General features: G+C 51.7%; 1 protein-coding gene across 5 annotated transcripts; it reads right to left on the bottom strand.

The window, feature by feature from the left end:
• Positions 1-1,631: 1,631 nt before the first annotated feature.
• Trpv4 (transient receptor potential cation channel subfamily V member 4) lies at positions 1,632-26,159 on the bottom strand. Of its 5 annotated transcripts, XM_035444337.1 has the most exons (16): positions 26,086-26,159; positions 25,774-25,983; positions 21,903-22,075; positions 16,650-16,802; positions 15,697-15,837; positions 14,719-15,017; positions 12,733-12,912; positions 10,624-10,782; positions 10,307-10,399; positions 9,575-9,648; positions 8,424-8,589; positions 8,151-8,217; positions 6,424-6,740; positions 4,150-4,277; positions 2,585-2,706; positions 1,632-1,919 (listed from the first exon to the last, which is right to left on the bottom strand). In XM_035444337.1, the coding sequence occupies exons 1-16, from the start codon at positions 26,157-26,159 to the stop codon at positions 1,762-1,764; spliced, it is 2,514 nt and encodes an 837-aa protein (XP_035300228.1). In that variant the 3' UTR covers positions 1,632-1,761. The 5 variants fall into 5 exon arrangements, with proteins under 5 accessions (XP_035300228.1, XP_035300227.1, XP_035300229.1 ...); XM_035444336.1 differs by having other exon boundaries at positions 25,774-26,159; XM_035444338.1 differs by lacking the exon at positions 15,697-15,837 and having other exon boundaries at positions 25,774-26,159.
• Positions 26,160-27,125: the final 966 nt, after the last annotated feature.

Genomic DNA, 27,125 nt, shown 5'->3' on the forward strand with positions numbered 1-27,125 from the left:
TATTCTGTTATATAGCTATCCACCCATACAGAAGCCTGGGAAACAGGCTTATGACCTTGTCCTAAGGACCCTGAAAATTCCTGAGGAAAGTCTGGGGCCCAGTTCTCTGCTCTCAAGGAAGAGCCCTCTGGAACATTCCCCCATGTTTTCAACCTCACTGTCCCCAAACCAGGGACACCCAGGATCGACAGGGCCTTCACTGTGTCTCCAGCACACACCTTTAGGGAATAGCCAGGTGCCATCTTGTTCTGTGACCCTCCCCACCCCACCACCAAAGAGCAAGCCCAGAACCTGGGCTTATGTGCACAGGTATTTCCACCTTGGTCAGAGTCAAGGATGATCTGCAAACCTCCCAGCCTCACCTGCTCCAGCTGCTTCTGCTCACCTGGCCTAGGGGGAAGACACCTGGCTCTTCCAGCTGCTGTCCTGTGGTTCTGGGAAGGCTCAGCGAGGTTAGTCACCCTGTCTCCTGGTCACAAGATGGACTCAGACCTAGCATGACATCCAAAGTCCCTGCAATGGTTTCTGGGACTCCTGTTGAGAATGCTAAGTGGGCCACTCTCTGGGCACTTATGTGGAAGCAGCAGGGCACCCTGGGAGGCTAAGCACCCACAGGCTCCTGGCCACAACAGAGGGAGAGTTGGGCCATCAGGAAGGATGAAGATCTGGCTTCCTCCTCTCAGAGTGGTACACGCACCATCACCACTTTCCCCGTCACCATCTGCATCCTCTGACAAACAGGGACAGAGGCTCAGAGGTGAAAGCCCCCAAGCCACTCTCCAGCACAAGATGCCATGGCCTAGGTGTAGGTAGAGGGGGAAATCCAGTGTGCAGCCCAGGCCATGGACTCTGTCCACGACAGCTGCCTTCAAATATGACCTCCTCTGACACCCATGCTCCTTCTGGACGCCTCTGGGAGGATGGGAGCCGCTCACCTGAGCTGGGACCTGAGCTGGGGAGGTCAGAGGGGACATCACCAGCTATGGACTCCTCTTGAAAGAGTCTGCAGGGGCGTGGGGACCCTCCTTGTGCCAGGAGAGCAGAGTGCCCTACCAGCACTCTGCTGGTTGGTGCTCCCTCACCAGCATCCCGGTTCCCATCAGTGTCTTCTCCCTGACCGGCACTAGGACTCCCCACAGCATCACATTTATCCCTCATCTCTGCCTCCCTCCACACTGCTCCATCCTTACCTGTCTCTCAAATACCACCTTCACTAGGATCACTGTGCCTGTCACCCTCCCATTTCCATCCTAATCCCCACCATCTCCACGATGAATAAACAAACATTTATTGAGCACCAACGGCCCCAATCTCTACAAAGTACAGAAAGTCCACCCTAGCCAGGACTAGCAGGTCAGGGCTTGGCTGCAGGGTCCCCATATGAGCTTCAGCCCTAGCCAGGTTCCAGCTGCAGGTGGGGTCCTGCCATGCCATTTTCCTGAGGAGAGCAATAAATAATGCGTGAGAGGGACAGGGCCTGAGCCCTTCCAGTGGAGGGGCCCTGAGCTGGCTTAGATGACTCCATGGGAGTGAACAGGTGGCCAGGAGTCCCATCCCTCATGTGGGGAGGAGCAGAGCTGAGGGCAGAAGTCTTGGTGGAGACCAGAGGGTCCTGGGGCCTCCCTAGAGCGTCCATAGGCCCTCACCTCTGGGATCACAAGTAGGTGTGGGAAGACACAGGACAAATGGTGAAATGCAGGCAGACAGGAGATGGGAGAGAGGGTCAAGGCTGGGCTGTAGGCCCTGGCCCTAGAGCAGCCCCTAGAGGGGAGCATCCTCTGTCCTCCACTTGGGGGCATAACCCTGCTGGTGGCTGTCACAGTTGGGGTTCCCTAGGTTATCCAGGGGCACCACCACCTCGTCTGGGCTTGTGTTCTTGTTCAGCTCTACCACACGGGGCACCACTGAGGACCAGCGATCTAGAGAGAAAATACAGAGAGGGAAAGGGTTGATGGACAGCTTGTGCAAACATTGGGCACCACTGAATACTGGGCACTCTGCAGTGATTTGTCGAGAGAGGTATTAGAAGGGTGCTATCATGTGCATTTTAAAGAGATGAAAACGCATTCAGAGAGGTCAAGATGCTTGCTCAGGAGCACATAGCACGGAGGAGCAAAGATTGAAGACTGGGGCATGCCCTCTACTTCAGTGTATCTCGTCTTTAAGGCTTAATTTTTTTATGTTTTTATTTTTTGGTTTTTCGAGACAGGGTTTCTCTGGTGTAGCTTTGGAGCCTATCCTGGCACTCGCTCTGGAGACCAGGCTGGCCTTGAACTCACAGAGATCCACCTGCCTCTGCCTCCCGAGTGCTGGGATTAAAGGCGTCTTTAAGGCTTAATTTTAAAAAATAAAGGACTTCCCCCCCATGAAGCTGCCCAGGATCTCCCCTGCCACCCCTAAACCCACCATCTAGTATCATGGAGCAGGGAAGGTTGGGGTGGGATTGCAAACACAACCTGATGCAGCAGGAGAAAACACTGGTGGCCCCTCCCACCTTCCTCTTCTCTGGATAGGAAGAGTCTGTGGTGAGACATCCCCCCCCCGGGGGGGCATCACACTCACCCCTGCAGAGTGCCACACTCACCCCTGCGGAGGCGCCCCATGGTGTGCGAGAAGCCATAGTACTGGTAGATCTCACTCTTGCCTGGGTCCTCGTTAATGATGCCCAAGTTCTGGTTCCAGTGAGACCAGTTCACCTCGTCCACCCTGGCAGAGAGAAGCAGTTTGGGGAGAGTCTGCAAGTACTGTCTCCTGTCCCCAACCCCATGTCACCTCCCTGGTCTAGTACTTCCCAGCATGCCCCGCTCACATAACCAAACCTCCACTCCGGTCTCACTTTCTAGTCCATAACCATGTCCACAGTGCTGGGCAGCTGTCACCAGTTTCCCAGAGTCCTCAGTGCTCACTCACACACAACAGCTCCCTATTCCTCCTTCCCCACTCCTGGGTGTGCTTATCTTGTCCATTTATAGGAATATAAATGAAACCAATGGCCACATGGGCTTTCACATCTGGCTTCTTTCATTTAGCAAGCGGTTCTCAACCTGTGAGTGTGACCCTTCTGGGGAGTCACAAATCAGATATCCACATGATTCATAACAATAGCAAAATTACAGTTATGAAGTAGCAACAAAAATAATGTCATGGTTGGGGGCCACTACAACGTGACGAACTGTATTAAATGGCTGCAGCGTTAGGAAGCTTGAGAGCCGCTTGTTTAGCATGCTTTTAAGGTTCATCCACACTGTGGCAGAGATTAGAGCTTTCTTTTTAACAGCCAAATAACATTCCATTGGATGGATCTACCACACTCTGTCTATTCATTCCTTAATGCATACATTCCTCGATACAGCCTCCTCTTTTTATTAGGACACTGGTAAAGTCTGGGGATGGTCTCTTAGAACAAACTGGCCCAATAGAAGTTGTGTTCTTTAAGGCTATTTTTCTGTTACGGTCCATACAACCTCTATTTGTGGAGTCACAGCTTCATGGGAGACTCAGCAAGGGAGATGCATTTGCTGTCACTATTTACTGATGAGGAACCCGAGGCCTGTGATGGTGGCTTCTTTCCTGGTCACAGAGCACCAGTTCTGGAGGGGGTGCTGGTACACCCAATTTCTCAGATAAGCAGAGCTCCAGGGCCTGCCTCCTAGGGGTATGCTGTACTCCATGCTGGCTGGTGAGCCCTTGTGAAGGAATAGAACACCTTCTAACAAGTGAAGGCGTCAGGAATGTGGGTCACTCTGCAGATGAGTGGGGGGGTCCCAGCCCCCAACATGATGACCCCTCAGACTCCCCGTTCTGACACAACACAACCTCACCCACGGGCAGCAGACAGTGGGTAATGCACTAGACAAGCCCCCTTTTCGGCCAGCCTCCCCTCCCCCGTGAGGGGCCATGGAGCTTCCAGGCATCCCAACATGTATAGGATGCCATTTTGAAAGCTTTAGGTGCCCAAGGATGGTGCCCAAAGGAACTGAGGCTGAGAGAGCAAGATCCCCTTTAAGGGACCGAACCTAGAACAGCCTATCAGAGCCTCAGGTTGCAATGCATTGGAAACCCAGCCGCACATGGCAGGAGACTGTCCCTCTGGAGCCGGTTGGTCCCTCTGGAGCCCGCTCCTCTGGAACCTGTCCTTTCAGGCCTCACCTAAAGCACCACCTGCGGTCTGGAGTGCCGTCTGAGCTCTTGCCCACAGTCACCATCTCTCCTGACCGGAAGGCCTTCCTCAGGAACACGGGGAAGGAACGCTCAATGTCCAGAATGGTGGTGGCCCACTGTGGGAGTAAAGACACAGGTACACCGACCGGTAAGCTTCATGGCAGGTGCCTGGCTCATGGCAACCATGAGCCAAGTAAACTTTTTTCTTTACGACAGGTCTCCATGTAGCCCAAACTAGCCTCAAACCCCATGTGTAGCTAAGGCTGGCCTTGATTGTCCTACCCTCCTGCCTACACATCCCAAGTGCTGGCTGGGATGCATGTGTTCCACTGCCATGCATGACTTTTAAACAACAGTTCTGTTGTTGTTGTTGTTGTTGTTGTTGTTGTTGTTGTTAGGGACAGGGTTTCTCTGTGTGACCCTGGCTGTCCTCGAACTCACTCTGTAGACCAGGCTGGCCTCTGACTCAGAGATCCACCTGCCTCTGCCTGCTGGGATTAAAGGCATGCACCACCACACCAGCTTAAACAACAGTTCTAACTGGTTGAGTCAGATGGGCAGAGCGCCAGCCTCAGAGGCGTCCTGCTTAGAACACTTCCGTAAACCCATTTTCCCAGGGGACCCTGTGGGAGAACAAAGCAAAACAGATCCAGGGCAGAACAGCCACCAACCATGCCCATGTCTAGGGACTGCTGAGGAGGAGCAGGGCCTGAGTCCAACAGGGACGACAGCCTCCCCAGTAGGTGCAGAGCCTCTCGCTCACCCAGGACTGCCAGGCAGGGAGCAGGCTGCTATTGCCTGGGCGCCAAACCTTCATAGAAGGGCCAGGAGCTGGGGCTTAAAAGGGGCAGGGGAGGGTTGTTTCACTTTTACATTAAAGTTTTTGAAAATAGGGTGGTCTGGAGAGACTGGGACTCAGAGAAGTTGCAACATAGGAAAGCTATGAGCAGAACTATATGGATTCACTCTCATACTCAGACCAGAAGAGTGGCAGCGTGTGGGGTAGCCATAGGTTTGACATTCACTTTGAATTTCCAGGTTTGTGGATGCAAATGGCCCTGGAGCCCCTGATTTCCAGAATCACAAAGTACCCCTTGCAGGGAGCAGCTCTCCAGCCACAAACTACTTCATCCCTGAGCAGTGGGATGGTTACCTGAGCAGAGAAAAGCCCCCCAGGAGAATGCTGAGTCCTCCACAAGGGGGCGCTGCAGGCCTGCTTTGTTCATGTGGATGGGCACAGGTGTCCTAAGGCACGCGAAGTCAGAGGACAGCCTAGGGTGCTGCTTCGGCTTCCATCTTGTTTGAGATGGGGTCTCTTGTCTGTTGTTTGCACCTAGGCTAGCTCGCCTGCCTCCAAGGATCCTCCCATCACCCCAGGCTAGCTCATCTGCCTCCAGGGGTTCTCCCATCCGATCCTCCCATCTTGCCATGGAAGCGCTAGGACTATAGTGCTCCCAGTTTTACAAAATGGGCTGGGAGATCTGAATCCAGGTCCTCTTGTTTGTCGTGTGGCAAGCACTTTACCTGGAGCTCTCTTTCCAGCCCCTATTCTCACTTCTGAATCAAGGTGAGGCACAGGCTCAGCACAAAACCCATTAAAATGACCATGCTGTCTGCTGTGGCTTCTATCCCTCAAGAGTTCCTAAGTTCCTGTGTTGATGGGATTTGAAGTGTGGGGTCAGATGCGGCCTACAGAAGAGCTGACCTGAGACAGTACCAGAAGACAAACTCAAGCTACGAGACCAGCTCTGCCTCACAGTGCAAGCCACCACCACAGCAGGATAAAGCAAGAGGGCTCTTGGCAGAGACAGAACTTCCCAGCCTCCAAAACCATGAGCTAAACGAACCTTTATTCTTTTTGTTGTTGTGGTTTTGAGAAACAGGGTTTCTCTGTGTAACAGCTCTGGCTATCCTGGCGCTCACTCTGTAGACCAGGCTGACCTCAAACTCACAGAGATCCACCTGCCTCTGCCTCCTGAGCGCTGGGATTAAAGGCGTGCGCCATCACAGCCCACCCCCTTTATTCTTTATAAATGGCTCTGCTTCGGGGATTTCTGTTACAGTGACTGAGAATGGAGGGAGACTCTCTGAGCATGCTCCGTGCTGACAGAGGCCATGAAATCACACCGAAAGGAGCCAGCTAGGTCCCCTGAGCTGGACCACGACTGAAACGGAGAGAACTAAACAGATGGGGGCAATTCTAAGTTGCAGGCCGCGCCTGTGGCATGCGTGGAAGGTGAGGAACACGCATGCCAGCCTCACCTGCAGCTTCCAGATATGCTTGCTCTCCTTGGACACCTGGCCCACGGTCTCACCCATGAGGGCGATGAGCATGTTAAGCAGAAGCACAAAGGTGAGGATGATGTAAGTGACCAGCAGGAGGATGAAGACCACGGGGTACTTGGCGCTGCTCAGCATCTCCAGGTCACCCATGCCGATGGTGAGCTTGAACAGGTCCAGCAGGAAGGCGCTGAAGGTCTCGCTGTCGCGGCAGGCGGGGTACGTGGGCACCGTGCAGTTGTTCTCATCCTCGTCACACACCTTCATGTTGGCGCATGGGTTCAGGAGGGTGACCAGGGCTGCGGGAGGGAGGGGGTGGGGCTGAGAGGGTTTTCCTACTGGATGGATGGGAGGGGCATGCGCGCTGCCGGCCTCAGGCTAGCCAGCAGGAAGCCAAACTGGCAAGCACACGCAGAGCCTGGGGCACCTCTGCAATTCTCTGGGGAGTTAGGCGTTTCCAGAATGGAGTCTGGAGCTACCCCCCCCCATCATTTTCTCTCAGGGCACATGTGACAACTTCTGCAGACAGGATGGGTAGCGACAAGTGACGGGTGGGGTGGCTATGCTGGCATCTAGTGGGTGGGGTCAGGGATGCAGCTACATCCTACAGTGCTTAGGACGAGGGTGGCCACACCCCATGTGTCCCCAGAAGTCCTAACGCAGCCTGTTATTTGCAGAACATCGGGCACTCCTAGAAACAGACTCCACTCAGGTGCCTCTTTCCCCTCCACACCATCCAGAGATGAAGCACAGGGCAGGCCACCCATCTCGCTGGGCCCTCGACTCTCTAAGGGCCCTCATGTCTGAACACATCCCAACCTGTTCTTGGCACCATCTTTTCCTGCTAAGTACAGATGGAGCTGTGTAGCTTTAGAAGCAACCAACTATGCTACCCTTAAGTCAGCCAGGGCAGGGAGGCTGAGACCCTGCATTCAGCAGGCTGTAGGAAGCTACACTGCCTTCAGCTAAAGAGTATGATAAACACTCCTCAACTCACTCACAGACCAAAGCAATCAAATTGCGTACAGGATGCTCAAACTGTGTATGTGAAGGACTCTAAGACCTGATCTAGGCACAACAGAAAAATCATTCTGTGATCCATTAGCAATGTCTGCTTTGGGCACAAGCATGAGTAACATGAGCATGTGTGCTCTGTTTGTGTCAGATCTGGCCCTGACCCACGACCTAGTGTACCCTAACCTGACCTCTAAGTTTAAGCTTTAGTTTGCTTCCCAGAAGTAGCTAATATGCCACTTCTGAATTTACTGGCTTTAAAAAAAATGTTTTCATTACACATTTATTTGAGTGTACCTATGTGTGGGGGACGGGGACGGGAGGATCCACAGGCCATGACACACATACAAGGTTAGAAGACAACTGTCAGAAGTGCTTCCTTCCACTCTGTGGGTATCAGGAGTCAAACTCAGGTCATCAGGCTTGACCACAAGCTCCTGTACCCACTGAGCCATCTCGCTGACCCTCCATTTTGTAGCTTTTGAACATATGCAGCTTATGGGACCTCTCTGACCTGAGACTGCTCATGTGTACTGGGATGTTGAAGGCTTTTGCCTTGCAGGCTTGCTGGTAGGGGGAATGCAGCTTGGCTGGCCTTGGCCCACACACACCGGATAACCCTTGTCCTCAGCCTATGATGGTTTTCCTTATAGGCCTATTCACCCCCACCCCCACAACTCCAGCCCCACACTCACCTGAAGCATAGCCGATCATGAAGAGCAGGTATACCAGCAGGAATCGGAAGAGGTCTTTGAAGAGGATCTAACACGGGGAGGGGGGTGGGGTGTTATGGAGGAAAGGTGCACACAGGGCACACAACCCTCCACTCCCCTGCTTCATCTTTGTCTCCAAGCCCCACTCTGTCTTGGCCCAGGATGGAGCAGGCCCACTGTCCCCCAGTACCCCGTCCTCAGGTCTACAGGTCACAGAACAGGCGCGCTGTGAGTGCAGCGGGTCCCCGTTCAAACCTTCTGGATCATGATGCTGTAGGTGCCAGTCAGCTTCAGCCCTCGGGTGAAGTAAAGGGCATTCATCCAACCCAGGGTCAGAGCAAAGACCATCACAGCCAGGTAGGCCTCGATCCCCGCCAGGTAGAGCGCTGCAGAGACGACCACCAGCACAGAGTAGATGAAGCTGCAGGGCAGGGGAGATGGCAAGAGGGCCAAAGCAGGGAAGGGACGATGAGACTGTGGAGAAGAGTTGTTCTCAAACCCTTCAGGACACCAAGAAGTCCCGGTGCCTTCAAGACCCCGGAAGACAACAGGGTACCTGACATCTCAGCGTCCAGTCACCCAGACAGCTTGATGTCCCCCACTCACCCTGCAGAGACAGGGTCTATTCTGTGTCCCTGGCTGTCCTGAAACTCACTCTGTAGACCAGGCTGACCTAGAACTCCCTGAGATCTGCCTCCCAAGTGCCGGGATTAAAGGTGTGCACCACCACCACCTGGCTCCAGACATTGGCTCCTAGGCCCTATAAGACCCCAAAGCCATGCCTTTGGGAATTGTTAAGAAAGATTCAGAGGACTGGAAAGATGGCTCAGGGGTTAAGAGCACACACTGTTCTTACAGAGGACCTGAGTTTGATTCCCAGCACCCAAGATCAGGCAGCTCACAACTGCCTGTAACTCCAGCTCAGGTCATCTGGTGCCCTTGGACTCCTCCTACACACACACACATACACACAAATAATTAAAATAAAAGAAATTGGTTAAAGAAAAGAAGGAAGGTAGACTGATGGATTGATTCAGAGTTCTAAATTTCATAGTTTTCTAATTCTAAAGGGAATGGAAAAGATGTAGTACACGTACAATGATTCTCACGTTCTGTGACCTGGGCAGACATCATTAATCAATTCCAGCACTTCTCCACACTAAACAGACACAGTAGTAAAATTCTTAATCACAAGCAGACACTAGCATTCAATCACCAGCATAAGAGCTCAAAATTCTTTCTCTCCATGGTATAGGTGTAACTTCCTAGCAAGCAAGCCTTGGCCAGGCCCAGCCTTTTTATTATGGCTGCCTAGCTGGACAAATTCACTGCTAATAGTGTCACCTCTCCCTACTATGTGGGTGGCCGTCCTCACCCAGAAGCTCTGCCCTGGCACCTCTACTCACTAGAGCAACTGGAAGGAGCCATCAACAAAGAGAGAATTCACCCCAGGGCATTTCTTCATGAACAAGTCTTTGATCTGGAAGAGAAGAAACAGCCAGTGACAGGAGTGGAGCCAGGAGGAATTAGGGGAGGAAGGGGAAGGGAGAGGAGAGAGGGAGGCAGAGTGAAGGAGAGAAAAGAGACCATGGGCTCAGTTGCTGAGGGAGTAAAGAGAGAGAATAGAACCCAGGTTGGAGGAGGGAGATGAGGAAGAGAGGGAAGAGGAATAGGATTTTGTGGAATAATCTTTTTGTACAATGTGAAGATGTCACTCTGATTGGTTTAATAAAAAGCTGAATGGCCAATAGCTAGACAGGATTTCCAGGCACAAAGGATACTGGGAAGAAGAAGGGTGGAGTCACCAGCCAGATGCACAACAAGCAGCATGGCCACTACACAGTAAAGGTAACAGAGCATCCTGGCCACACATAAATTAATAGAAATAGGTTAAGTTATAAGAGCTAGTTAGAAACAAGCCTAATCTATCAGCTGAGCTTTCATAATTAATAAGAAGTCTCTGTGTTGTTACTTGGGAGCTGGCTGGAGGGACAGAGAAATTCTGCCTGCAAGAGGAGGAGGAAAAAGAGGGGAGAAGAAGAGGAAGCAAAGGAGGAAGAGGAGTAAAAGCAGGAGGGAAGGAGAGGAGAAGAGAGAGGAGTATGGGGCAGGCAGATGGCACTGGGCCAAGCACTCACACTGGTAAAGAAGAACAGGACTCCCGTGAAGAGTGTGACGATCTCACCAGCCAGCCTCAGGTAGTCCACCGTGGTGCGGTAAGGGTAGGGTGGCTGGAAACGGGAGCAGTAGGTCCTCATCTGCTCTCAACATTTGGCCCTATCCAGGTGCTCCCTACTGCCCCAAACATCTGGGTCCTCAGCAGCTCCCTCCCCCATCTCCCCCAGAGTCTCCTCAGTGCTGGGGCATCTTCCTCTGCACCCCAAGCCTTCTTCAGTTCCCTCCACAGGGCCTGTCCTGGGCGGCTCCTGTCCCGGCCCAGCTCCCCAAGCCTCACCGTGCCTTCCAGTGGCTGGTAGTAGGCCGTGAGGGTGAAGATAACCATGGCACACAGATAGGAGACCACGTTGATGTAGAAGGACACGGCCCCAAACTTGCGCCATTTGTCCCTCAGCAGTTCGTTGATGGGCTCCACAGCCAGCATCTCATGGCGATTCTGTGAAAGGCAGGGTGTCATGGCTGCCATTCCACGCAGGGGATCCAGGCAGGCTCACTGCAGCATGGCTTCCCTCTATCTACACTTCTTCTCCTAAGCCATTCTCTGCTACACTCTGGGATCCTCAAGGAGTCAGGTGGTCTCAGTGTTCAAGGTTCTGCACAATTCTGCCTCAACTTACCCTTCCTTCATATCCTGTAGCACTACAGAACCAGAAATAAGAACATCTATTCTGGGCTGGGCCATCAAGATGGCTCAACAGGCAAAGGTGCTTGCTGTGTAAATCTGAGGACCCAAGTTCAATCCCAGAAACCCATGTAACGGTGGAAGGAGAGAAAAGATGCCAACCTCCACATGTTCACTGTGGCATACACATGTTTGCACACACAAAATAGTAATAAGGATATATATTGTAGCTGAGTTTGGTGTCACCCATCTAAAATCATAACACTTAGGAAACTGAGCCAAGGAGATTCCAAGTTCATGAACTACATGGCAAAAGCCTCTCTCAAAACAAAACAAAACAAAACAAAACAAAACAAAACAAGGATGCAGACTGAAGAGCAGGCTTGGCAGCTGGGAGCGCCACAGGGAACCTGGATTCAGTTCTCAGAACCTACACTGTGGCTGGCAACCATCTTTATCTCCCTCTTTTGGCCTCGATGGGCACTGCACACATGTAGTGCACATACATAAATACATACAACAATAATCATAAACATAAAATAAAAATAAAATCTTTTTTTAAAAAAATGGGCTGGAGCCGGTGTTGGTGGCGCACACCTTTAATCCCAGCACTTGGGAGGTGGAGGCAGGAGGATCTCTATGAGTTTGGTGCCAGCCTGGTCTAAATAGCCAGTTCCAGACCTGCCAGGGCTACATAGTGAAATCTTGTCTCAAAACAAAACAAAACCCAAGGGGCTGGGAAAATAAATAAGAGACAGAAGACTTGCCTGGCAAGCACAAGGCACTGGGCTGGTTCCACAGCACATAAAAATCAACCCCCCCATACACACACTTTTCTCATGTTCCCCAAATCTGGTCTAGCTGAAAGTATAAATTCTTGGTTCCACTTTCAGAGAGTCTGATCAGGGAACAGATTTGGGACATTTAGCTCAACAATACATCACTGAGGTGCCATAATTCTCCAGTGATGGATTGTTCACCCAAGGGCAGACATCAATAACTGAGCCCTGCATAATAACTCTATACAGTTCTCCCAGGAGATGCTAGCTGTAGATCAGTTACACTAGAGACACGATACCTACAACCTGGATCTATGAAGTTGGAGTCTCATCTCAGGGATGAGAGAAGACTTCAATGCCAGAGCCATGAGCCACAGGCAGGGCTGGGAGGCAGGCCACTCATACCCACCCCACCCCACCCCACCCCATGTTCTGTCTATTTATCCAGTATGCTGTCCATCTAATGGCTAGGATCCCCGTGACGACGTGGCCATAAAGTGCTACCATAGCATGTTCTTCAGAGTTATGGGACTGACCCACTAAATCACTGAACATTTATTTACACATAGCACCTAGGTGCAGGGAGAGTATGTCCTGATGGAAAGTGGTATTCACTGAAGACTGTTCAGTGAACAAGGCTTTCAAAGCTTTGCATTACAGCCACATATGACAACAGCTGATGGAACTGTGCCTGTTTCAGGATTTTCTAAAACTGATTCATCTGGTCCCCCAACAACCCCACATTGCAAATGAGAAAGCTGCCTCAGAGATGTTAACTCACTCACCCTGCATCACACAGTATATATTTGACAGAGTAGGACCCTCAACCAAGACCTACCTGTCCCGAAGCCCACCCTTCCACAAACCCTGTTCTGTTCCCTAACTACCGGACACTGTCCTGAATGCTTTGTTGACCCTGGTCTCCTGCTTTGGGTCACAGAGGCCTCAGCCACAGCCAGACCACCCTCCCAGCTCCAGTGCTCACCTCGATCTTGCTGTTATACACCAGGATCTCCAGCACCGACACCTCCTCCCCACACGTGTCCAGGGAGGAGAGGTCATAGAGTGAAGAATACACAGGCCCATAGGCCCAGTCCTTGAATTTGCGAGACAGGTGACGTGTGTCTTCATCTGTCACCTCCCGCCGGATAATGTGCTGGAAGACCTGCAGAGGGGACGTTTGCTCTTAGACAGATAGATTGGTAGAGACATATATGATAGATTGACATATTGACATATATGATAGGTGATAGAAGACTGATAGGCACATATATGATAGATTGACAGACTGACATATATGACAGGTGACAGACATGACTGATAGAAACATAGATAACAGACGGATGATAGACAATAGATAACAGAGAGGTAGATTGATATAGATGATACAGATAATAGGCAGATTGATTAATTGATTGATTGATTGATAATAGACAGGTGGTAGACAGTTGATAGAGAGATAGATGATGGCTAAACATATAGATGATTGATATATGCAGACATAGATGATAAATATGATAGATGATAGGTGATAGATGATTGATAGAGACATAGAGATGATTGTGGTGGTTTGAAAGAAAATGGCACCCAAAGGGAGTGGCACTATTAGGAGGTGTGACTTTGTTGGAATGGCCTTGTTAAAATGGCCTTGCTGGAGGAAGCGTGTCACTGTGGAGGCGGGCTTTGAAGTCTTATATATGCTCATGCCACACCCAGTGACACAGACCACTTCCTCTTGCCTGCAAGTCAAGAGGTAGGACAATCGGCTACTTCTCCAGCACTGTCTTCCTGCATGCCACCATGTCATACACAGTAGGATGATAACGGGCTGAACTTCTGAAAATGTAAGCCATCCCAATTAAATGTTTTCCTTTATGAGTTGGCATGGTCATGGTGTCTCTTCATAGCAATAGAAACCCTGACTAAGATAATGATAGATGGCTGATCATGATGGATAGATATACAGAAAGATAAATGATTGATACATTGAGACATTGATAGTGAAAGATGATAGAGACATAAATGATAGGTATGATTGATGATCAATAGAGACATAAATGATAGATGATTGATGACAGGCAGACAGACAGATAGATTGACTGACTGATTTTCAATGCTGGGTGTAGAACCCAGGGCCTTGCATGTTCTAGACAAGATTTCTACCACTGAGTTATCTGCCTAGTCTTCCTTTCTAATTTGAGACTGAGCCTCCTCAAGTTACCCAAGTTGTCCTTGAACTTGCTGTGTACTGAGGCTGGTCTTGAACTTTCAATTCTCCCACCACAGCCTCCTGAGTCACTGGCGTTCCAGGCTTCCCATTGGGCCTGGATCCTATGGTTAGTCCTACACCAATTCCTGAGCACTTGCCACCACCCTCAGCTCTTAGCCAAGAGCTGTTATGTGCCTCACCTCTTTAAACTGTTACAGCAACGCTCCACCAGATAAGGAAAGTGAGGCACACAGGGGGACAGCGTGGGGCAGGGCCTGAGGTCCCCACTGGGAAGCACTGAAAACCACAGCCCAGTTCCCAACTGCAGGCTATTCTGGCCTGGCTCTCAGTCAGGACAATGGCACTTCCCAAGGGAGAGTCAGGCAGTGTCTACAGACATGTTTGTCTGTCACAGTGCATGGCAGGGGTGCTGCTGACATCAGTGGATCAAGGGCAGGATGTCCCACAACACACAAGACAGCACGGGCCAACCCACACACAGTATCCACAGTGTGAGGCCAGGAGTCCTTCCCCAGAGTGCTGTGAGAGGAGAGGGCCCAGATGAAGGAAGGCAGCAGGTCAGAGGCTGGGAGTCCTGCAGGGCCAGAGCCCTGGGGCTCAGTTTACATCAGTGACTTATCCTGACTGACGGGGTGGGACAGGGAGCAACCAGTGGGGATGACACAAGTGGCTCTAGACAAAGCTGAGGCGCCTCCCTGGAGTGGACCAGTGATAGCTCCAGGGGGAGCTGGGCCCACTCACCCCGATCTTGCCCGTCTTGGCAGCCATCATGAGAGGTGAAAGGCCATCATTGTTGAGCACAGTCTCCAGGTTGCTGTCAGGGAAGAGGCGGGAACACTTGAGAAGCAACAGGTCATACATCTTGGTGACAAACTTGGTGTTCTCGCGGGTGTTGTCGGCGATGGCCACCAGCGCGTGCAGCACCGTGTTGCCTCGGGAATCCTGTCTCCGCATGTCTGCTTTCTTGTGAGGGTTCTCCGTCAGGTAGTTCACGATGTGCGGCTGGTTGGTGCAGGCTGCCAGGGACAAGGGCAGCTCCCCTGGGGCCAAGGAAACAGGGGGTCAATGCAGGGGACCAAGGTAGGGCTTTGCCTGACATGCTGGGGAAGGGGACAGATGCCACCACCTGCTCCACACAACTTTGTGTGGGCCTGGGGCTTCTCATGGTAACCGCTGGAGAGGCAGGGGTTGGCTATGTGGGGACATGGCCCATACAATCCGTAAGCTGTATGGGTCTGGACTCCTGGTGGCAGGATTCTTTGTGTTACTTTGGCTCTCTGAGTCCCATGTCAAGTGTTGTGTTAGCAGGGTGACATTCAGAATATTTCATTGGTTCAGTTGTGGCAACACAGTGGCAACTGGGACTGTGAGAGCCCACCCTTCGTATGGTGTGAGTCAGACCAAAGGACTCGTGCATGTTAGGGTGCCGGGTGCTGACACCCCACCACAGCTCTCAGCGCTCTCCTGATCTCTAGCTATGGATGGGGAAACTTGAATTTCATGCAGTCACATGCTGGGGGGGAAGCAAGGTGAGGATTTGAACCCAGGTCCCATCTGAGCTTTCTGCAGAACTCCCATGATGAGGCATGGCCCCTGAAAGCAGGACCCTGAGGGATCTATGCCATAGGGTGGGTCAGGACCTATGGTTCCCCAGCTCTGAGTGTGTGGGGAGTCACCAGACCTGTCCCCGGTCTCCCACCCCCAGCCACCCCTGCTCACCAAAGTAGAAGTAGCCGCCCTCATCCTTGGGCTGGAAGAAGCGCCCTCGGGCCTGGGCGTGCACGTCGGCTCCCTGGGCCACCAGCAGCTCCACGTAGTGTTTGCAGCGGCGCTCTATAGCGATGTGCAGGGAGGTCTGGCCTGGGGAGGAAGGCAGCCAGGCTCTGGCATGGCAGCGGTCCAGCCACACTTGCTGAGGGGTACAGAGTGGGCTACCAGATGTGGAAATCGGGCTAGGGACCTCAAGGCCAAGCCTTGGCCAGCGATCACCAGAAGGCTGGCGTGGGATTTGGGGTGTATGATGGACAGGGCCTGCTGAATTCTGAAGCAGACGTTTACGCTCACAGGAAGAATGACAGAATTTTGACTGCTCAATGTAAGAGGCACACGCATTGAGTGTTCTCTTAGAGCCTAGCAGGAGGGTAAGCTTCTCAGGGGACACCGATGGAGTACACAGCCTGGAAAGATACCCATGGCATAGTGGGGGACGGGGGGAACCCCCACCCAGCCATGGGGTCAGCAGAATCAACCTTGGAGGTCAGAGGGGTGATAGGTTAGCCAGCCCAAGGACCCCCCCCCCCGACACACCCATAAACTTCACAGACTTTGTTGGTATTTTACAGTCTTAGTAGAGGCCAGCTTTTGTTCCTAGGCTCTCAGAGTCGGGGAGCAGAGAACTTATGCACAGGGCACCTTTGCCTCCCGGAACCTCTGGCTCAGCACGATGCACTGAAGAGCCTCCAGTGGCCTAAGCGTCCAACCCCACAGCCTCTAGGGTTCAGCTTCCTAGATCATGGGCACCAGATAGCAATGGGGTGCTGCATCCCAAAGATTCAGTCTCTCTTTCTAAAATTCAGAATAGCAAAGTGCAAGGGATAGTTGCTACCCATTCATTCATTCACTCGTCCATTCAGTAATGGCATGGCACATCAACACTGCCCAGCCAGACGTACCTCGGTAGTAGATGTCTCTGAAGGGCGAGTTGATGAACTCGCGCATGTTGCCAGTGCGCTCCGCAATGTCCAGCAACACTGGGATGGTGTCATTGCGGCCATTGTTCAGGTTCAGCAGCGCCTTGGGCAGGCAGGTCTTCCCTGTGGATGGCTCTGAGGGGAGGGCAGGAAGAGGCAGAGGGCTTAGAGCCTGGCTGTGAATTTGGGGCAGGAACAGGATCCTACGTCTGAGATGCCTTCTGCATGCTTGGTGGGGCCACAGTGCCCCTCTGGGTCTCACGGTGTGCAGGGCATGTATGGTAATACACTTTGACACACAGGAGGCCACACCTAGACTGGCATGGACTTAATCATATTTGGGGAGATCTCTCTTTGACACAAGATCTCACTATGAAGCCCCAGGCTGGTCTTGAACCCTCAACTTGCAGAGTGCTGAGATTACAGGTGTGTGCCACCGTGCCCTGCACTTGAGGGAAGTTTTCATTTTTATTTTATTTATGTGTGTGGGTGTGTTGCCTGTATGTATGTCTGTGTACCATGTACATGCAGTGTCCATGGATGTTAGAAGAGGGCACCAGATTCCCTGAAGCCACAGGTGGTTGGAAGCCACCATGTGGGTGCTGGGAACTGAGTCAGGTCCCTCTGCAAGAGCAATGACTGCTTTAACCACTGAGCCACCTCTCCAGCCCATAGAGGGAATGTTTTAAAGGGCTTTGAAAACAGAGCGTATGGGAATAGAGAGCTAAACACCAACCAGGCTGGGATACAGAGAGACCCTGTGTGTGTGTCTGTGTTAAAAAAAAAGAAAATTAACCATGTATCTTTTTGTTGGTTTTGTTTGTTTGTTTGTTTGTTTTGTTTTGTTTTTTGTTTTGTTTTGTTTTGTTTTGTTTTGGTTGGTTGGTTGGTTGGTTTTTCGAGACAAGGTTTCTCTGTGTAGCTTTGGAGCCTATCCTGGCACTCACTCTGGAGACCAGGCTGGCCTCACTCACAGAGATCCGCCTGCCTCTGCCTCCCGAGTGCTGGCATTAAAGGCATGCGCCACCAACGCCCGGCTATGTTTTTTTGAGGCAAGGTCTCACTATATAGCTCAGGCTGTCCTGGAACTCAATACACAGAACAGGCTGGCCTTGAATTCAGAAAACTGCCTGCCTCCGCCTTCTGAGTGCTGGGATTAAAGGCATGTGCCACCATGCCCAGCTCCAACCATCCATCTTTACCACAGGATCCAGCAGAGCCTCTCTCCTTCCCCGCTCTTCCTTCCTGTGTATACACGTGTCCCCATCTGCATGGTGGCCAGAGGTCAACACTGGGGGTCTTTCTCCATCTCTTTCCACCTTACTTTTCAGACAGGGTCTCCCACTGAACTTGGAGCTCACTGGTTCAGCAAGGCTGGCCCTGGGGAATCTGCCTGCCCCCCCTCCCCAGAGCTGGGATCCCTGGCATGAGCCATTTTGCCTGGCTCTTTCCGTGGATGGTGGATTTCTGAACCCGGGCTCTCCTGTTTGCACAGGGGGCACTTTCACACCACTGAGCATCTCCCCTTTAATCAGCTCTGAAAGCAAGACATGCCAGCCAGCACATGGCCACTGTGCCAGGGAGCATGTACACTAGTGTCCCAAGAGGGAAGTGAAAGGTCACAGTGCTCCCTGACGTTTGGACTGAATATGCAGAGGAGGTGACATCTTAAGACCTGTGGAATGTCTGGGGGGGGGGTCCCAGAGATGCGGTGAGTGTAGATGTTTTCCTTAACTGTCCCAACATCTTTGGGGGGCTGAGTCTGCCAGGAACCTGTCAGCTCTCCCTGTGTCACCAACACCCTCTTCCAAGTTTCTGTCCCCCATTATGATGTGTTTGGCTGCAGGAACTAGCATCCAGACAATTATTGAAAAGCAAATCTCCCACTACCACCACCAGTCCTGCCTGGAAAATGGATTCAAGGTGGGACAGCACGGGTGAGGGCTGGCTCTGCAGGCTGGCACCTCATGGTGGGAGTCTTGGCTTCCCCTCTAGTTCAATGGCAATCAAGGAGATACCAATGAATCAACCAATATTGTGATTAGCAGGACCCCAGGGAGCAATGAGCCTTGCATACATATCAATGCTGAACTTTGCGTCCTGTGGATGTAGGAGTGTAGGGCCACCTCCCCAGACACAGGGAGAGCTGGAAGCCTGGGAAAATTCCAGTACGACCACCAGGAGTGAGCACACCTGACAGCCTTTCTCTGCAGCTGCTCTCTCCCGTCAGCTGGCCCAGGATAACACCAGCTAGCATTTGTCAAATGCATCACTGACTACATCTTCCCACAGACATCAGGTAGTGGCTGCCCTGAATACCGGTCAAAGCCCTGGGGGCTGTGCAGATGTACCCCCAATATCTGGCCTAGGGGTGGGGTCAGCCAACCATTTTATCAGTATCAGCAGGCAACTACCAGCTGTCTGTGCCAACCTAGTTCCCCTCCCAGCCCTGGAGTCCCATTCCCCAGAGTACTGTTCCCATCCACCCAACATCCCCAGCACTGTCCCTTCTCCCCACACCTGCCCCCGGTGTGTCGAATGTCACCTCTGCTGCCATCACCCTGAACCAGGCACGGTGTCTCACAAGCCCAAGATACTCCCCTGGTATGACCAGCCTCTGGGTTCTCCTTCATCCACACTGAACACAGCAGCTGTTACAAGTCACCTCAGAGATCATGGTGGGCCACCTCTTTGTACTCATTGTCACCTCACTGGTCCCCAGCCTGAAACACCCCTCCCTCCCTTTTCACACACAAAAGCAACCCACTCAGACTTAGCTTGGGTTTCACGTCCTCCAGGAAGCCCTCCTGGGTTTCCCGACTAGCTCTAATACATCATCTTGTAGATACCTTTCTACGGTTTTAATTGTGTACCTATTTCTGTGGCTGCTTGATCAATGTCTGTCCCACCTGGAAGCCTGAGAGCCACTTGAGACCAGGGCTATTATCTGCCTTGCTCATCCATTCCTCATTTTCAGTCCCAGCCCTCACCTCCCTCCCCACCACCCACCAGCCCAGTGCCTGGTACTTCATTGGTGCCCAATGGCATCTTGATAAACCAGGAAGAACTCACTAAAGGACCCACCCAGGCACCTCTGGTGATGCCAAATCACAGCTGGCACAAGGGAAATGGGGAAACTAGGTCCTGGCCCGGCTTCGGCGCCCTCCTCCTGGGTTATGGAGAATCTAGGTCCAACCACTGCTAGGGAGGAAGCAATTCCTCAACTGACCACCAGGAGGACATCTCTGGCTATGGCGCCTGTTGGAGCCAGAGGCCCTAAATTGCCCATTGAGAAACAGGAGGTTGTGAAACTACCCAAACTGGGGGCAGGGGTGGAGACAGATAGTCCACCCTGAAAATCAGATGAGCTCATCAGCCCTCCAGCCAGAAAAACATGCAGGGGAAGAGCCAAGTATGGTGAAGCCCGAAGTTTGCACAATTTGGGAACTCTGCAGGAGGACTGTGAACTGTAAATACAAAAGCCAGCCTAAGACCCTATACAGAGTTTGTTCTTAGCAAGAGAGTCCCTAAAGCTTTGTTGGTGTTGGGAGTCCATACCAGGACCCCCTGTACTCACACTACAACCTCAGGCCCAGCCGAGCTCCCAAATTCACACTGATAATGTCTAGGGGTTCCGCACCGGGTTAAGAGGCCCTCACCTCAGCCCCAAGCCCAGGAGAAGCCAGAAGCTTGGAGGATCAGCTCCTTGGGACTCTATCCTGCCTAAGTTCTGGACAGCGACCTTGCACCAGAGCTACTTCCTACAACACTCCCTTTCCCTGACATGTAGTGTGTACAGGAGAGGGGGTACATGGCCAATATGTGCCACCAACATACTCAATGACCTCTCCAAACTCCAAACTTGCATTCACCACAAAACCGGGCATCACAGTACTTTGTTGAATCAAGTAATTCTCAATGGACAGATTCAAAGATCTGGAGGGAACTGTGACCATGTTAAGAATCAGGTCAAGGAACTGGACAGATGGCACAGTAGTTAAGAGTATTGGCAGCTCTTTCAGAGGTCCAGAGTTCAATTCCCAGAAACCACATGGTGGCTCACAGCCATCTATAAAGGGTTCTGGCGCCTTCTTCTGGCATACAGGTGCACATGCAGATATAGGTATATATGCAGATAGGGCACCATATACATAAAATAAATAAATCCTTTTCTAAAAAGAAACTTTGTCTTGAAAAATAAATAAAAGCGAAGTAAAACAAATAAATAATTTATTTTTTTTCAAAAGAAATCAGGTTGATACTCTGTGAGTTCAAGGCCAGCTTGTCGGTCTACAGAGTAAGTTCCAGGACAGTCAGGGCTATTACACAGAGAAAACGTGTCTCAAAATTCCTGCCCCAGCAAAAAAAAAAAAAAAAAAAAGAATCAGGTTGATAAAAGCAAAATACAACAGTAAGGGAAAAACAAAAACAAAAAGTTCCCTAGAGAACTCTGGGGAAAGTGACCCCCCGCCCCAGCCTTGGTCATCTGCTTTGGCACTGAGTTTACCCTGAAGTCTCAAAAAAGGGGGGTGTCAGGTGACTACCTCCCCAAACTTTTTCAGACTAGAGCTCCAGTCCAACCAGGCCAGAGTTGCCAAGATGGGCACTTTGTAACCGGGACCACACTTTGCACTGACTAGTGGGGTCCTTTGGCCAGTCATCTCCAGTGGCCTGGTGTCAGCACATGGTGGAAGCTAGCTTGGAGAAAGGGTGCACAGGCCATGTGCCTGGGTACAGATGAGGCCAGGGCAGCTCACAAAGATCTGGAGTCCACAGAAGGATCTGAGGTTTGACAGGAAAAACAGGCCCTGCAGAGGGAAAGTTCAGGGTGGTGGCCCAGAGAGTCAGGCCAGGGAGCCAGATCTCTAGAAGTGCAAGGAGAAACCCCAGCCTACCACCCTACTGCCCTCCAACCCTTACCCCCGGGGGACAGGGGATCCTGGCTCCCTGTGTTTAGCACTTCATATAGCACAGTCGGTAATGCCATGGAGAAGCTGCACCATCATATGAAGTGTGTTAGAGTCCCCATGGTTAAACTCTGGGTAGCTACTACATGAATGACTATTCGCAGCAGTCAAGACCAAGAGATTTTGTAATGTGGTAAAGGACATACCCAGACTTGGCCCAATGCTCTACTGATGTGTTTGGCCCAAAGAGATATTCGAAAGGGGAAGGCCGTTACCCAAAGCCAAGCAGATCCCTTCCACCCCTGCTGTGCCCACCAGGGCAACTCACCCCGGAACTCCTCGTCAGTCAGGCGCTTCTTGTGGGTCAACAAGAAAGAGAGCAGTCCGTCCAGGTCAGCAGTGGAGCCCCGGGACACGATGTCAAAGAGGATGGGCCTGTTGAAGACTTTGAGGATGGGGGGTGGCTGGGGTGCAGGAGCCTTAGGGATCTGTGGCTGTTTCCTAGAGGAGGGAGAAAGAAGACACCTGCCTTGCCTCCCTGCCCTTAAGGAGCCAGAGGTTGGGGGAGATGAAACCCAAAGGGAAGACCAAACTGAAAAATGCTATGGATTGCTTTATACAGGAAGGAATAAGCTGGCCTACTGTGTGTGTTGGGCAGAAAAACAGAAGGAAAATCACACAAGCCTGCCCATCCTCCTGCCCACCTACCACCCATCTACACACCCTCTCTGCCCCCATCTAACCAGTCAACTGTCCATTCACTCACCCATTTATCCACCCATCCATCTATGCACTCATCCTCCTGTCTATTCATCTGGCCACTCACCCATCCATCCATCCATCCATCCACCCGCCCACCAGGGCATCTATGCACTCATCTACCTTCCCATTTATCCTTCTATCTCACCACCTAGTTACCGTTTGTCCCTCCTGTCACACACCCATTTACCTTCCCCTCGACCTACTCATCCATCCATTTGTCATTTACTGAACACTGGATACTGTGTGTGTGTGTGTGTGTGTGTGTGTGAGAGAGAGAGAGAGAGAGAGAAAGAGAGAGAGAGAGAGAGAGAGAGAGAGAGAGAGAGAGAGAGAGAGACTCATGTAGCCCAGGCTGGCTCTGTGAGAGATATGCAGCCCAGCTTGATTTTCAATCTGCTGCCTTCACTCTTGAGTGCTGGGACTGCAGGCGTGTGCCATCATGCCTGGTTTATGTAGGGCTGGGGAATGGAAGCCAGGGCTTCAAGCATACTAGGCTGGTACTCTACCACCTGCACTTACTGCCTGGCCCTTGCTGAATACCATCTAAGGTAGATGAAGGCTGAAAAAAAGCAGGGAAGGGGGCTGGAGAGATGGCTCGGAGGTTAAGAGCACTGATTGCTCTTCCAGAGGTCCTGAGTTCAATTCCCAGCAACCACATGGTGGCTCACAGCCACCTTGAATGAGATCTGGTGCCCTCTGCTGGCAGGCAGGCAGAAGACTGTATACATAATAAATAAATAAAATCTTAAAAAAAAACCAAAAGACCCAATCACAAAAAGACAAACATGATATGTACTCACTCATATGTGGATTTTAGACATAGAGTAAGGGATTACCATCCTACAATCCACACTGCCAGAGAAACTAGTAAACAAGGAAGACCCTAAAAGAGAAAGAGAAAAACTGTCTCGTGGAAAAGGGGAAAGGGTCAACACCCCCTGAGCAAATTGAGAACATGGGAAGAGGGGGGAGGGAGCTACGAGAGTGAGAAGGGTAGAAAAGGAAGGATGCAGAGGTCATGAGGAAGCAGAAAGGTTGAGTCAGGTATAGATTAGAAGAAAGGATATATGATAGGTAGGATTTTAGTTGGGAGGGTGGAAGGGGAGGAAGGGAGGGAGAAGGGAAATGGGATTGCCATGTAATTCAATCTTGTTTGTAATTCAAATATATAAAAATAAAAACTAAAACTAAAAAAAAGAAAAAATATTTTAAAAAAAGAAAGCAGGGAAGGAACAGAGTGAAAGAACACATCTCATTCACTCCATCACTCATTAATTTCATCATCTGCAGGGACTTAGTCCAGCGCCCACTACATAGTAAATATGCAATACATGTTAGCTACAGTCACCATCATTCCTGAGAGCCATGTGCCTGAATCCTGTATGTCCATGGGAGAGGTGCTGAGCTACAGAGGCAGGCAGAAGGATGACACAACCCAGAGAGGTCTGAGGAAAACAGAGAGAGACACTCGTTTAGTCATCCAGCTAGGCTCTGGGAGAGAAAGGACTATCCTGGATACCATGAGGACAGAGAAGCTTGCTCTGCCATGTGTCCATCCAGCCCAGGTCTGCACACATAGAATGCAGCAGAACTTGTTAAGTGAATAAGAGGACAGAGAGAAAAAGATGGAAGCAGGGGGCCAGAAAAGAAGAGACAGGCCTAGAAGAGGGAGGCCTGGGCCAGGCAGTCTCTCTCCTTCATCTCTCTGCCCAGGGCCCAAGGGAGCCATGGGAAAGGGGTGCTGGCCAGGGAATGGTCCACAGAGCAAGGACCAGGGCATTCTCCAACCAGCACTCCTGAACCTAGACCTGTGACCCTCTAAATAAAAAGAGCACTCTAGGACACACACACACACACACACACACACACACACACACACACACACACACACACACCCCTGAGGGGTTTTCAGGAAGGAAAAGGGCTGATGTCTAAGCCTGGGTCAGCTCAGGACACACTGGAGACAGCAGAAGGGATCTAGGAAATGTATAATCATCTATTCAACAAGATCAGAGGTGGCAAAGTCTCATTCTCTTTGCCCTTCTCCTGGCAGAAGCCTGGGGAAGTGTCTGCTAGTTCCTAAGGGTCAGGCATAGAGGGGTCCCCCACCAGCTGGGGGTGGGGGACGTGACAAACACAGGGCTGTGACACTCTCCTTGGCAGAGCCCATGGAGAAGACAGGCCTAGATGAGGATGTCTGGGACTGAAGGTTTCCGTCCACAACTGGGCTAGCAGAGAATACAACCTGAGGGACCTATACTGTCACCCGCGGGGGTTTCTGGAACTCTTCCATTTTCCAGCCAGGCCTCCTTCATGGGAGAGAAAGGGGTAATGTCAGGAGACTTCCAACTCTAACCAGCCCCAGAAATCCAAGGGAGAAAGGTAAGGGGTGAGGGGTGGAGCTGCAGATGGTGGATGACGGGCAGGTAGGAGATGAATAGGAAGATAGATGTATGAATGAGATGAGTCAGTGGCCAAGAACATGGATCTGGGTGAATGAGCTGGTGGCTAGCAAAGAGAAAGGAGGAAGAGGAAGGGGAGAAGAAGCAGGCAGCCATCAAACATTCAGTGAACAAGCGTGGAGTGGGACCACACACCTCTAACCCCAGAAGTCAGGGGGCTGAGGCAAGAAGATTGCAAGTTAAAGCCAGTCTCAGCTGCATACGGAGCCCTGTCATGAACAAGTGCACTATTGGGTCTGTGGGTGGACAGATGGACAGACAAGTGGACAGACGGGTTGGTGGATGAAAAGGCCAATGAAAGGTGGGGTGCGGTGGCTCACGCCTTTAATCCCAGCACTCGGGAGGTGGAGGCCGGAGGATCTCTGTGAGTTCAAGGTCAGCTTGGTCTACAGAGTGAGTTCCAGGGCAGCTGGAGTTACATTTGAAAAAAGAGTTGAGAAGTGACAGATAGGTATAGGCAGTTATATAAAGGAGTAGATAAATGCACAGACGGGTATATGGCGAGTTGGATGGATGGAGAGACGGTGCATAGGTAGAAGGATGGATAGATGAGGAATGGGTGGATCGGTGAGTGGGTGGGCAGGAGGCAGAGAGACAGATGACAGATGTGCCAATGTACAGTTGGAGGATGGATGAACAAAGAAAGAGGGATGGGCGAGGGATGTGGATGATGGAGGCAGGGATGGATGGATGGGTGGGTGGGTGGGTGGGTGGGTGGGTGGAATGGATGGGTGGGTGGGTGGGTGGTTGGATGGGTGGGTGGGTGGATGGGTGGGTGGGTGGGTGGGTGGGTGGGTGGGTGGATGGATGGATGGATGGGTGGGTGGGTGGGTGATGGATGGGTGGGTGGGTGGATGGGTGGGTGGGTGGATGGATGGGTGGGTGGGTGGGTGGGTAGGTAGGAGGATGGGTGGAAGGATGGATGATGGATTCAGTATAGAGGAGACTGCCAACCAGACAGCCAGAAATACTCACTCTATGACCTTTCTCCTCCACCTCTTGTTGTCACTGGGATGGTGACGGTAAGTGCCATAGTCGAACAATGAGTCCATGGGTGCTTTTTTGGGCCCAGGCACTACTGAGGACTCATACAGGGTGGACTCCAACAGGTCAATGGGGTTGGGAACCCCCTTGCGGAAAGCACCTTGGAACTTCATACGCAGGTTCGGACGCCCATCACCAGAGCCAGCAGGGCGGCTAGCATCAGCCGGTGAAAGTGAGGAGGAGCCTTCCTCCCCCTCAAACAGATTGGCCAAGGAAGAGAGGGGGAAGGCCTCCCCACCAGAGGTGCCACTCTCATCTCCAGGGGGCTCAGCCATCTCCCCAGGCACTGCACGGGGGCTGTCACCAGGATCTGCCATACTGGCCCCAGATCTGTTCATACTGTTCAGCCTGCTGGGGAATAAAGGGGGCCAGGCAGAGCCTAGTCAGTAGTGAAGGCTCCAGGAAGCCCCCTCCCACGTGAGCAAATAGCACTGCTGCCAGTTGCTTCAAAGCCACCGTTGTAATGACAGGGGCTGAGGTGGCCACTCCCAGATGTGGTCAGCGGCCAGCCCCAGGCAGGAGCCATAACAGGGGCCTCTTTGAGGAACCTAGAGACATGGATCGGCCTCCAGCTCAGCTAACCCGGACACTAGCTGGATAAGAAGGGCTAGGAGTCACCCCGAAGCCTGGATACTGACCCCTCTGACCCCATTTCATAGCCGGGCTCCACACAGCTGCGGTGTAACACTAATCAATCAGCATTCCATAGCCTCCATTTCCTCCTCTGTGAGACCAGGACACCAGGCTTCACAGGGAAGCTAGCAGAGAAGACATGGGACAGTGCCCTGCATGACTAAAGATGCCACCATGACCAGAAGGTGCTCTGAGGAGCCATGTGAACCTACTGCACAGGGCAGTGGTCCCGGTGGCCCCTCCAGCATCATCGTTGACCCCTCCTACAGGTCTGTAATGGAAACTCCCAGATTTTAATTGATGTGGGGACTAAGTAATGCCCCTCCCCGCAGCTTGACTGGCTTCTACCCACCTGTGTACCCAACTGTCCCCTCCTCTGAGAAGTCCTCCTCTATCCTTTAGTGTCTGTCTCTCCCTCTCTCCCTCTCTCTCTCTCTCTCCTCCTAGATTAACTGCCAGGCCATGATAGCAGGAAACAAATCCATCCTAACTCTCCATAAGATAGAAGACCAGAAATAAAGGTGTCCTTTGTACCCATCTCTCACATGAGGAAACTGAGGCATCCAGGGAGCAGATACACTGGCTTGTGAAGACAAGATTTGCCAGTTCTCAGGCACAATGTGTGCTCACCCAGAGTCGACAGGGCAGAG

The sequence above is a fragment of the Cricetulus griseus genome, chromosome 4 (genome assembly GCF_003668045.3).
Source record: "Cricetulus griseus strain 17A/GY chromosome 4, alternate assembly CriGri-PICRH-1.0, whole genome shotgun sequence".
Lineage (NCBI taxonomy): Eukaryota > Metazoa > Chordata > Mammalia > Rodentia > Cricetidae > Cricetulus > Cricetulus griseus.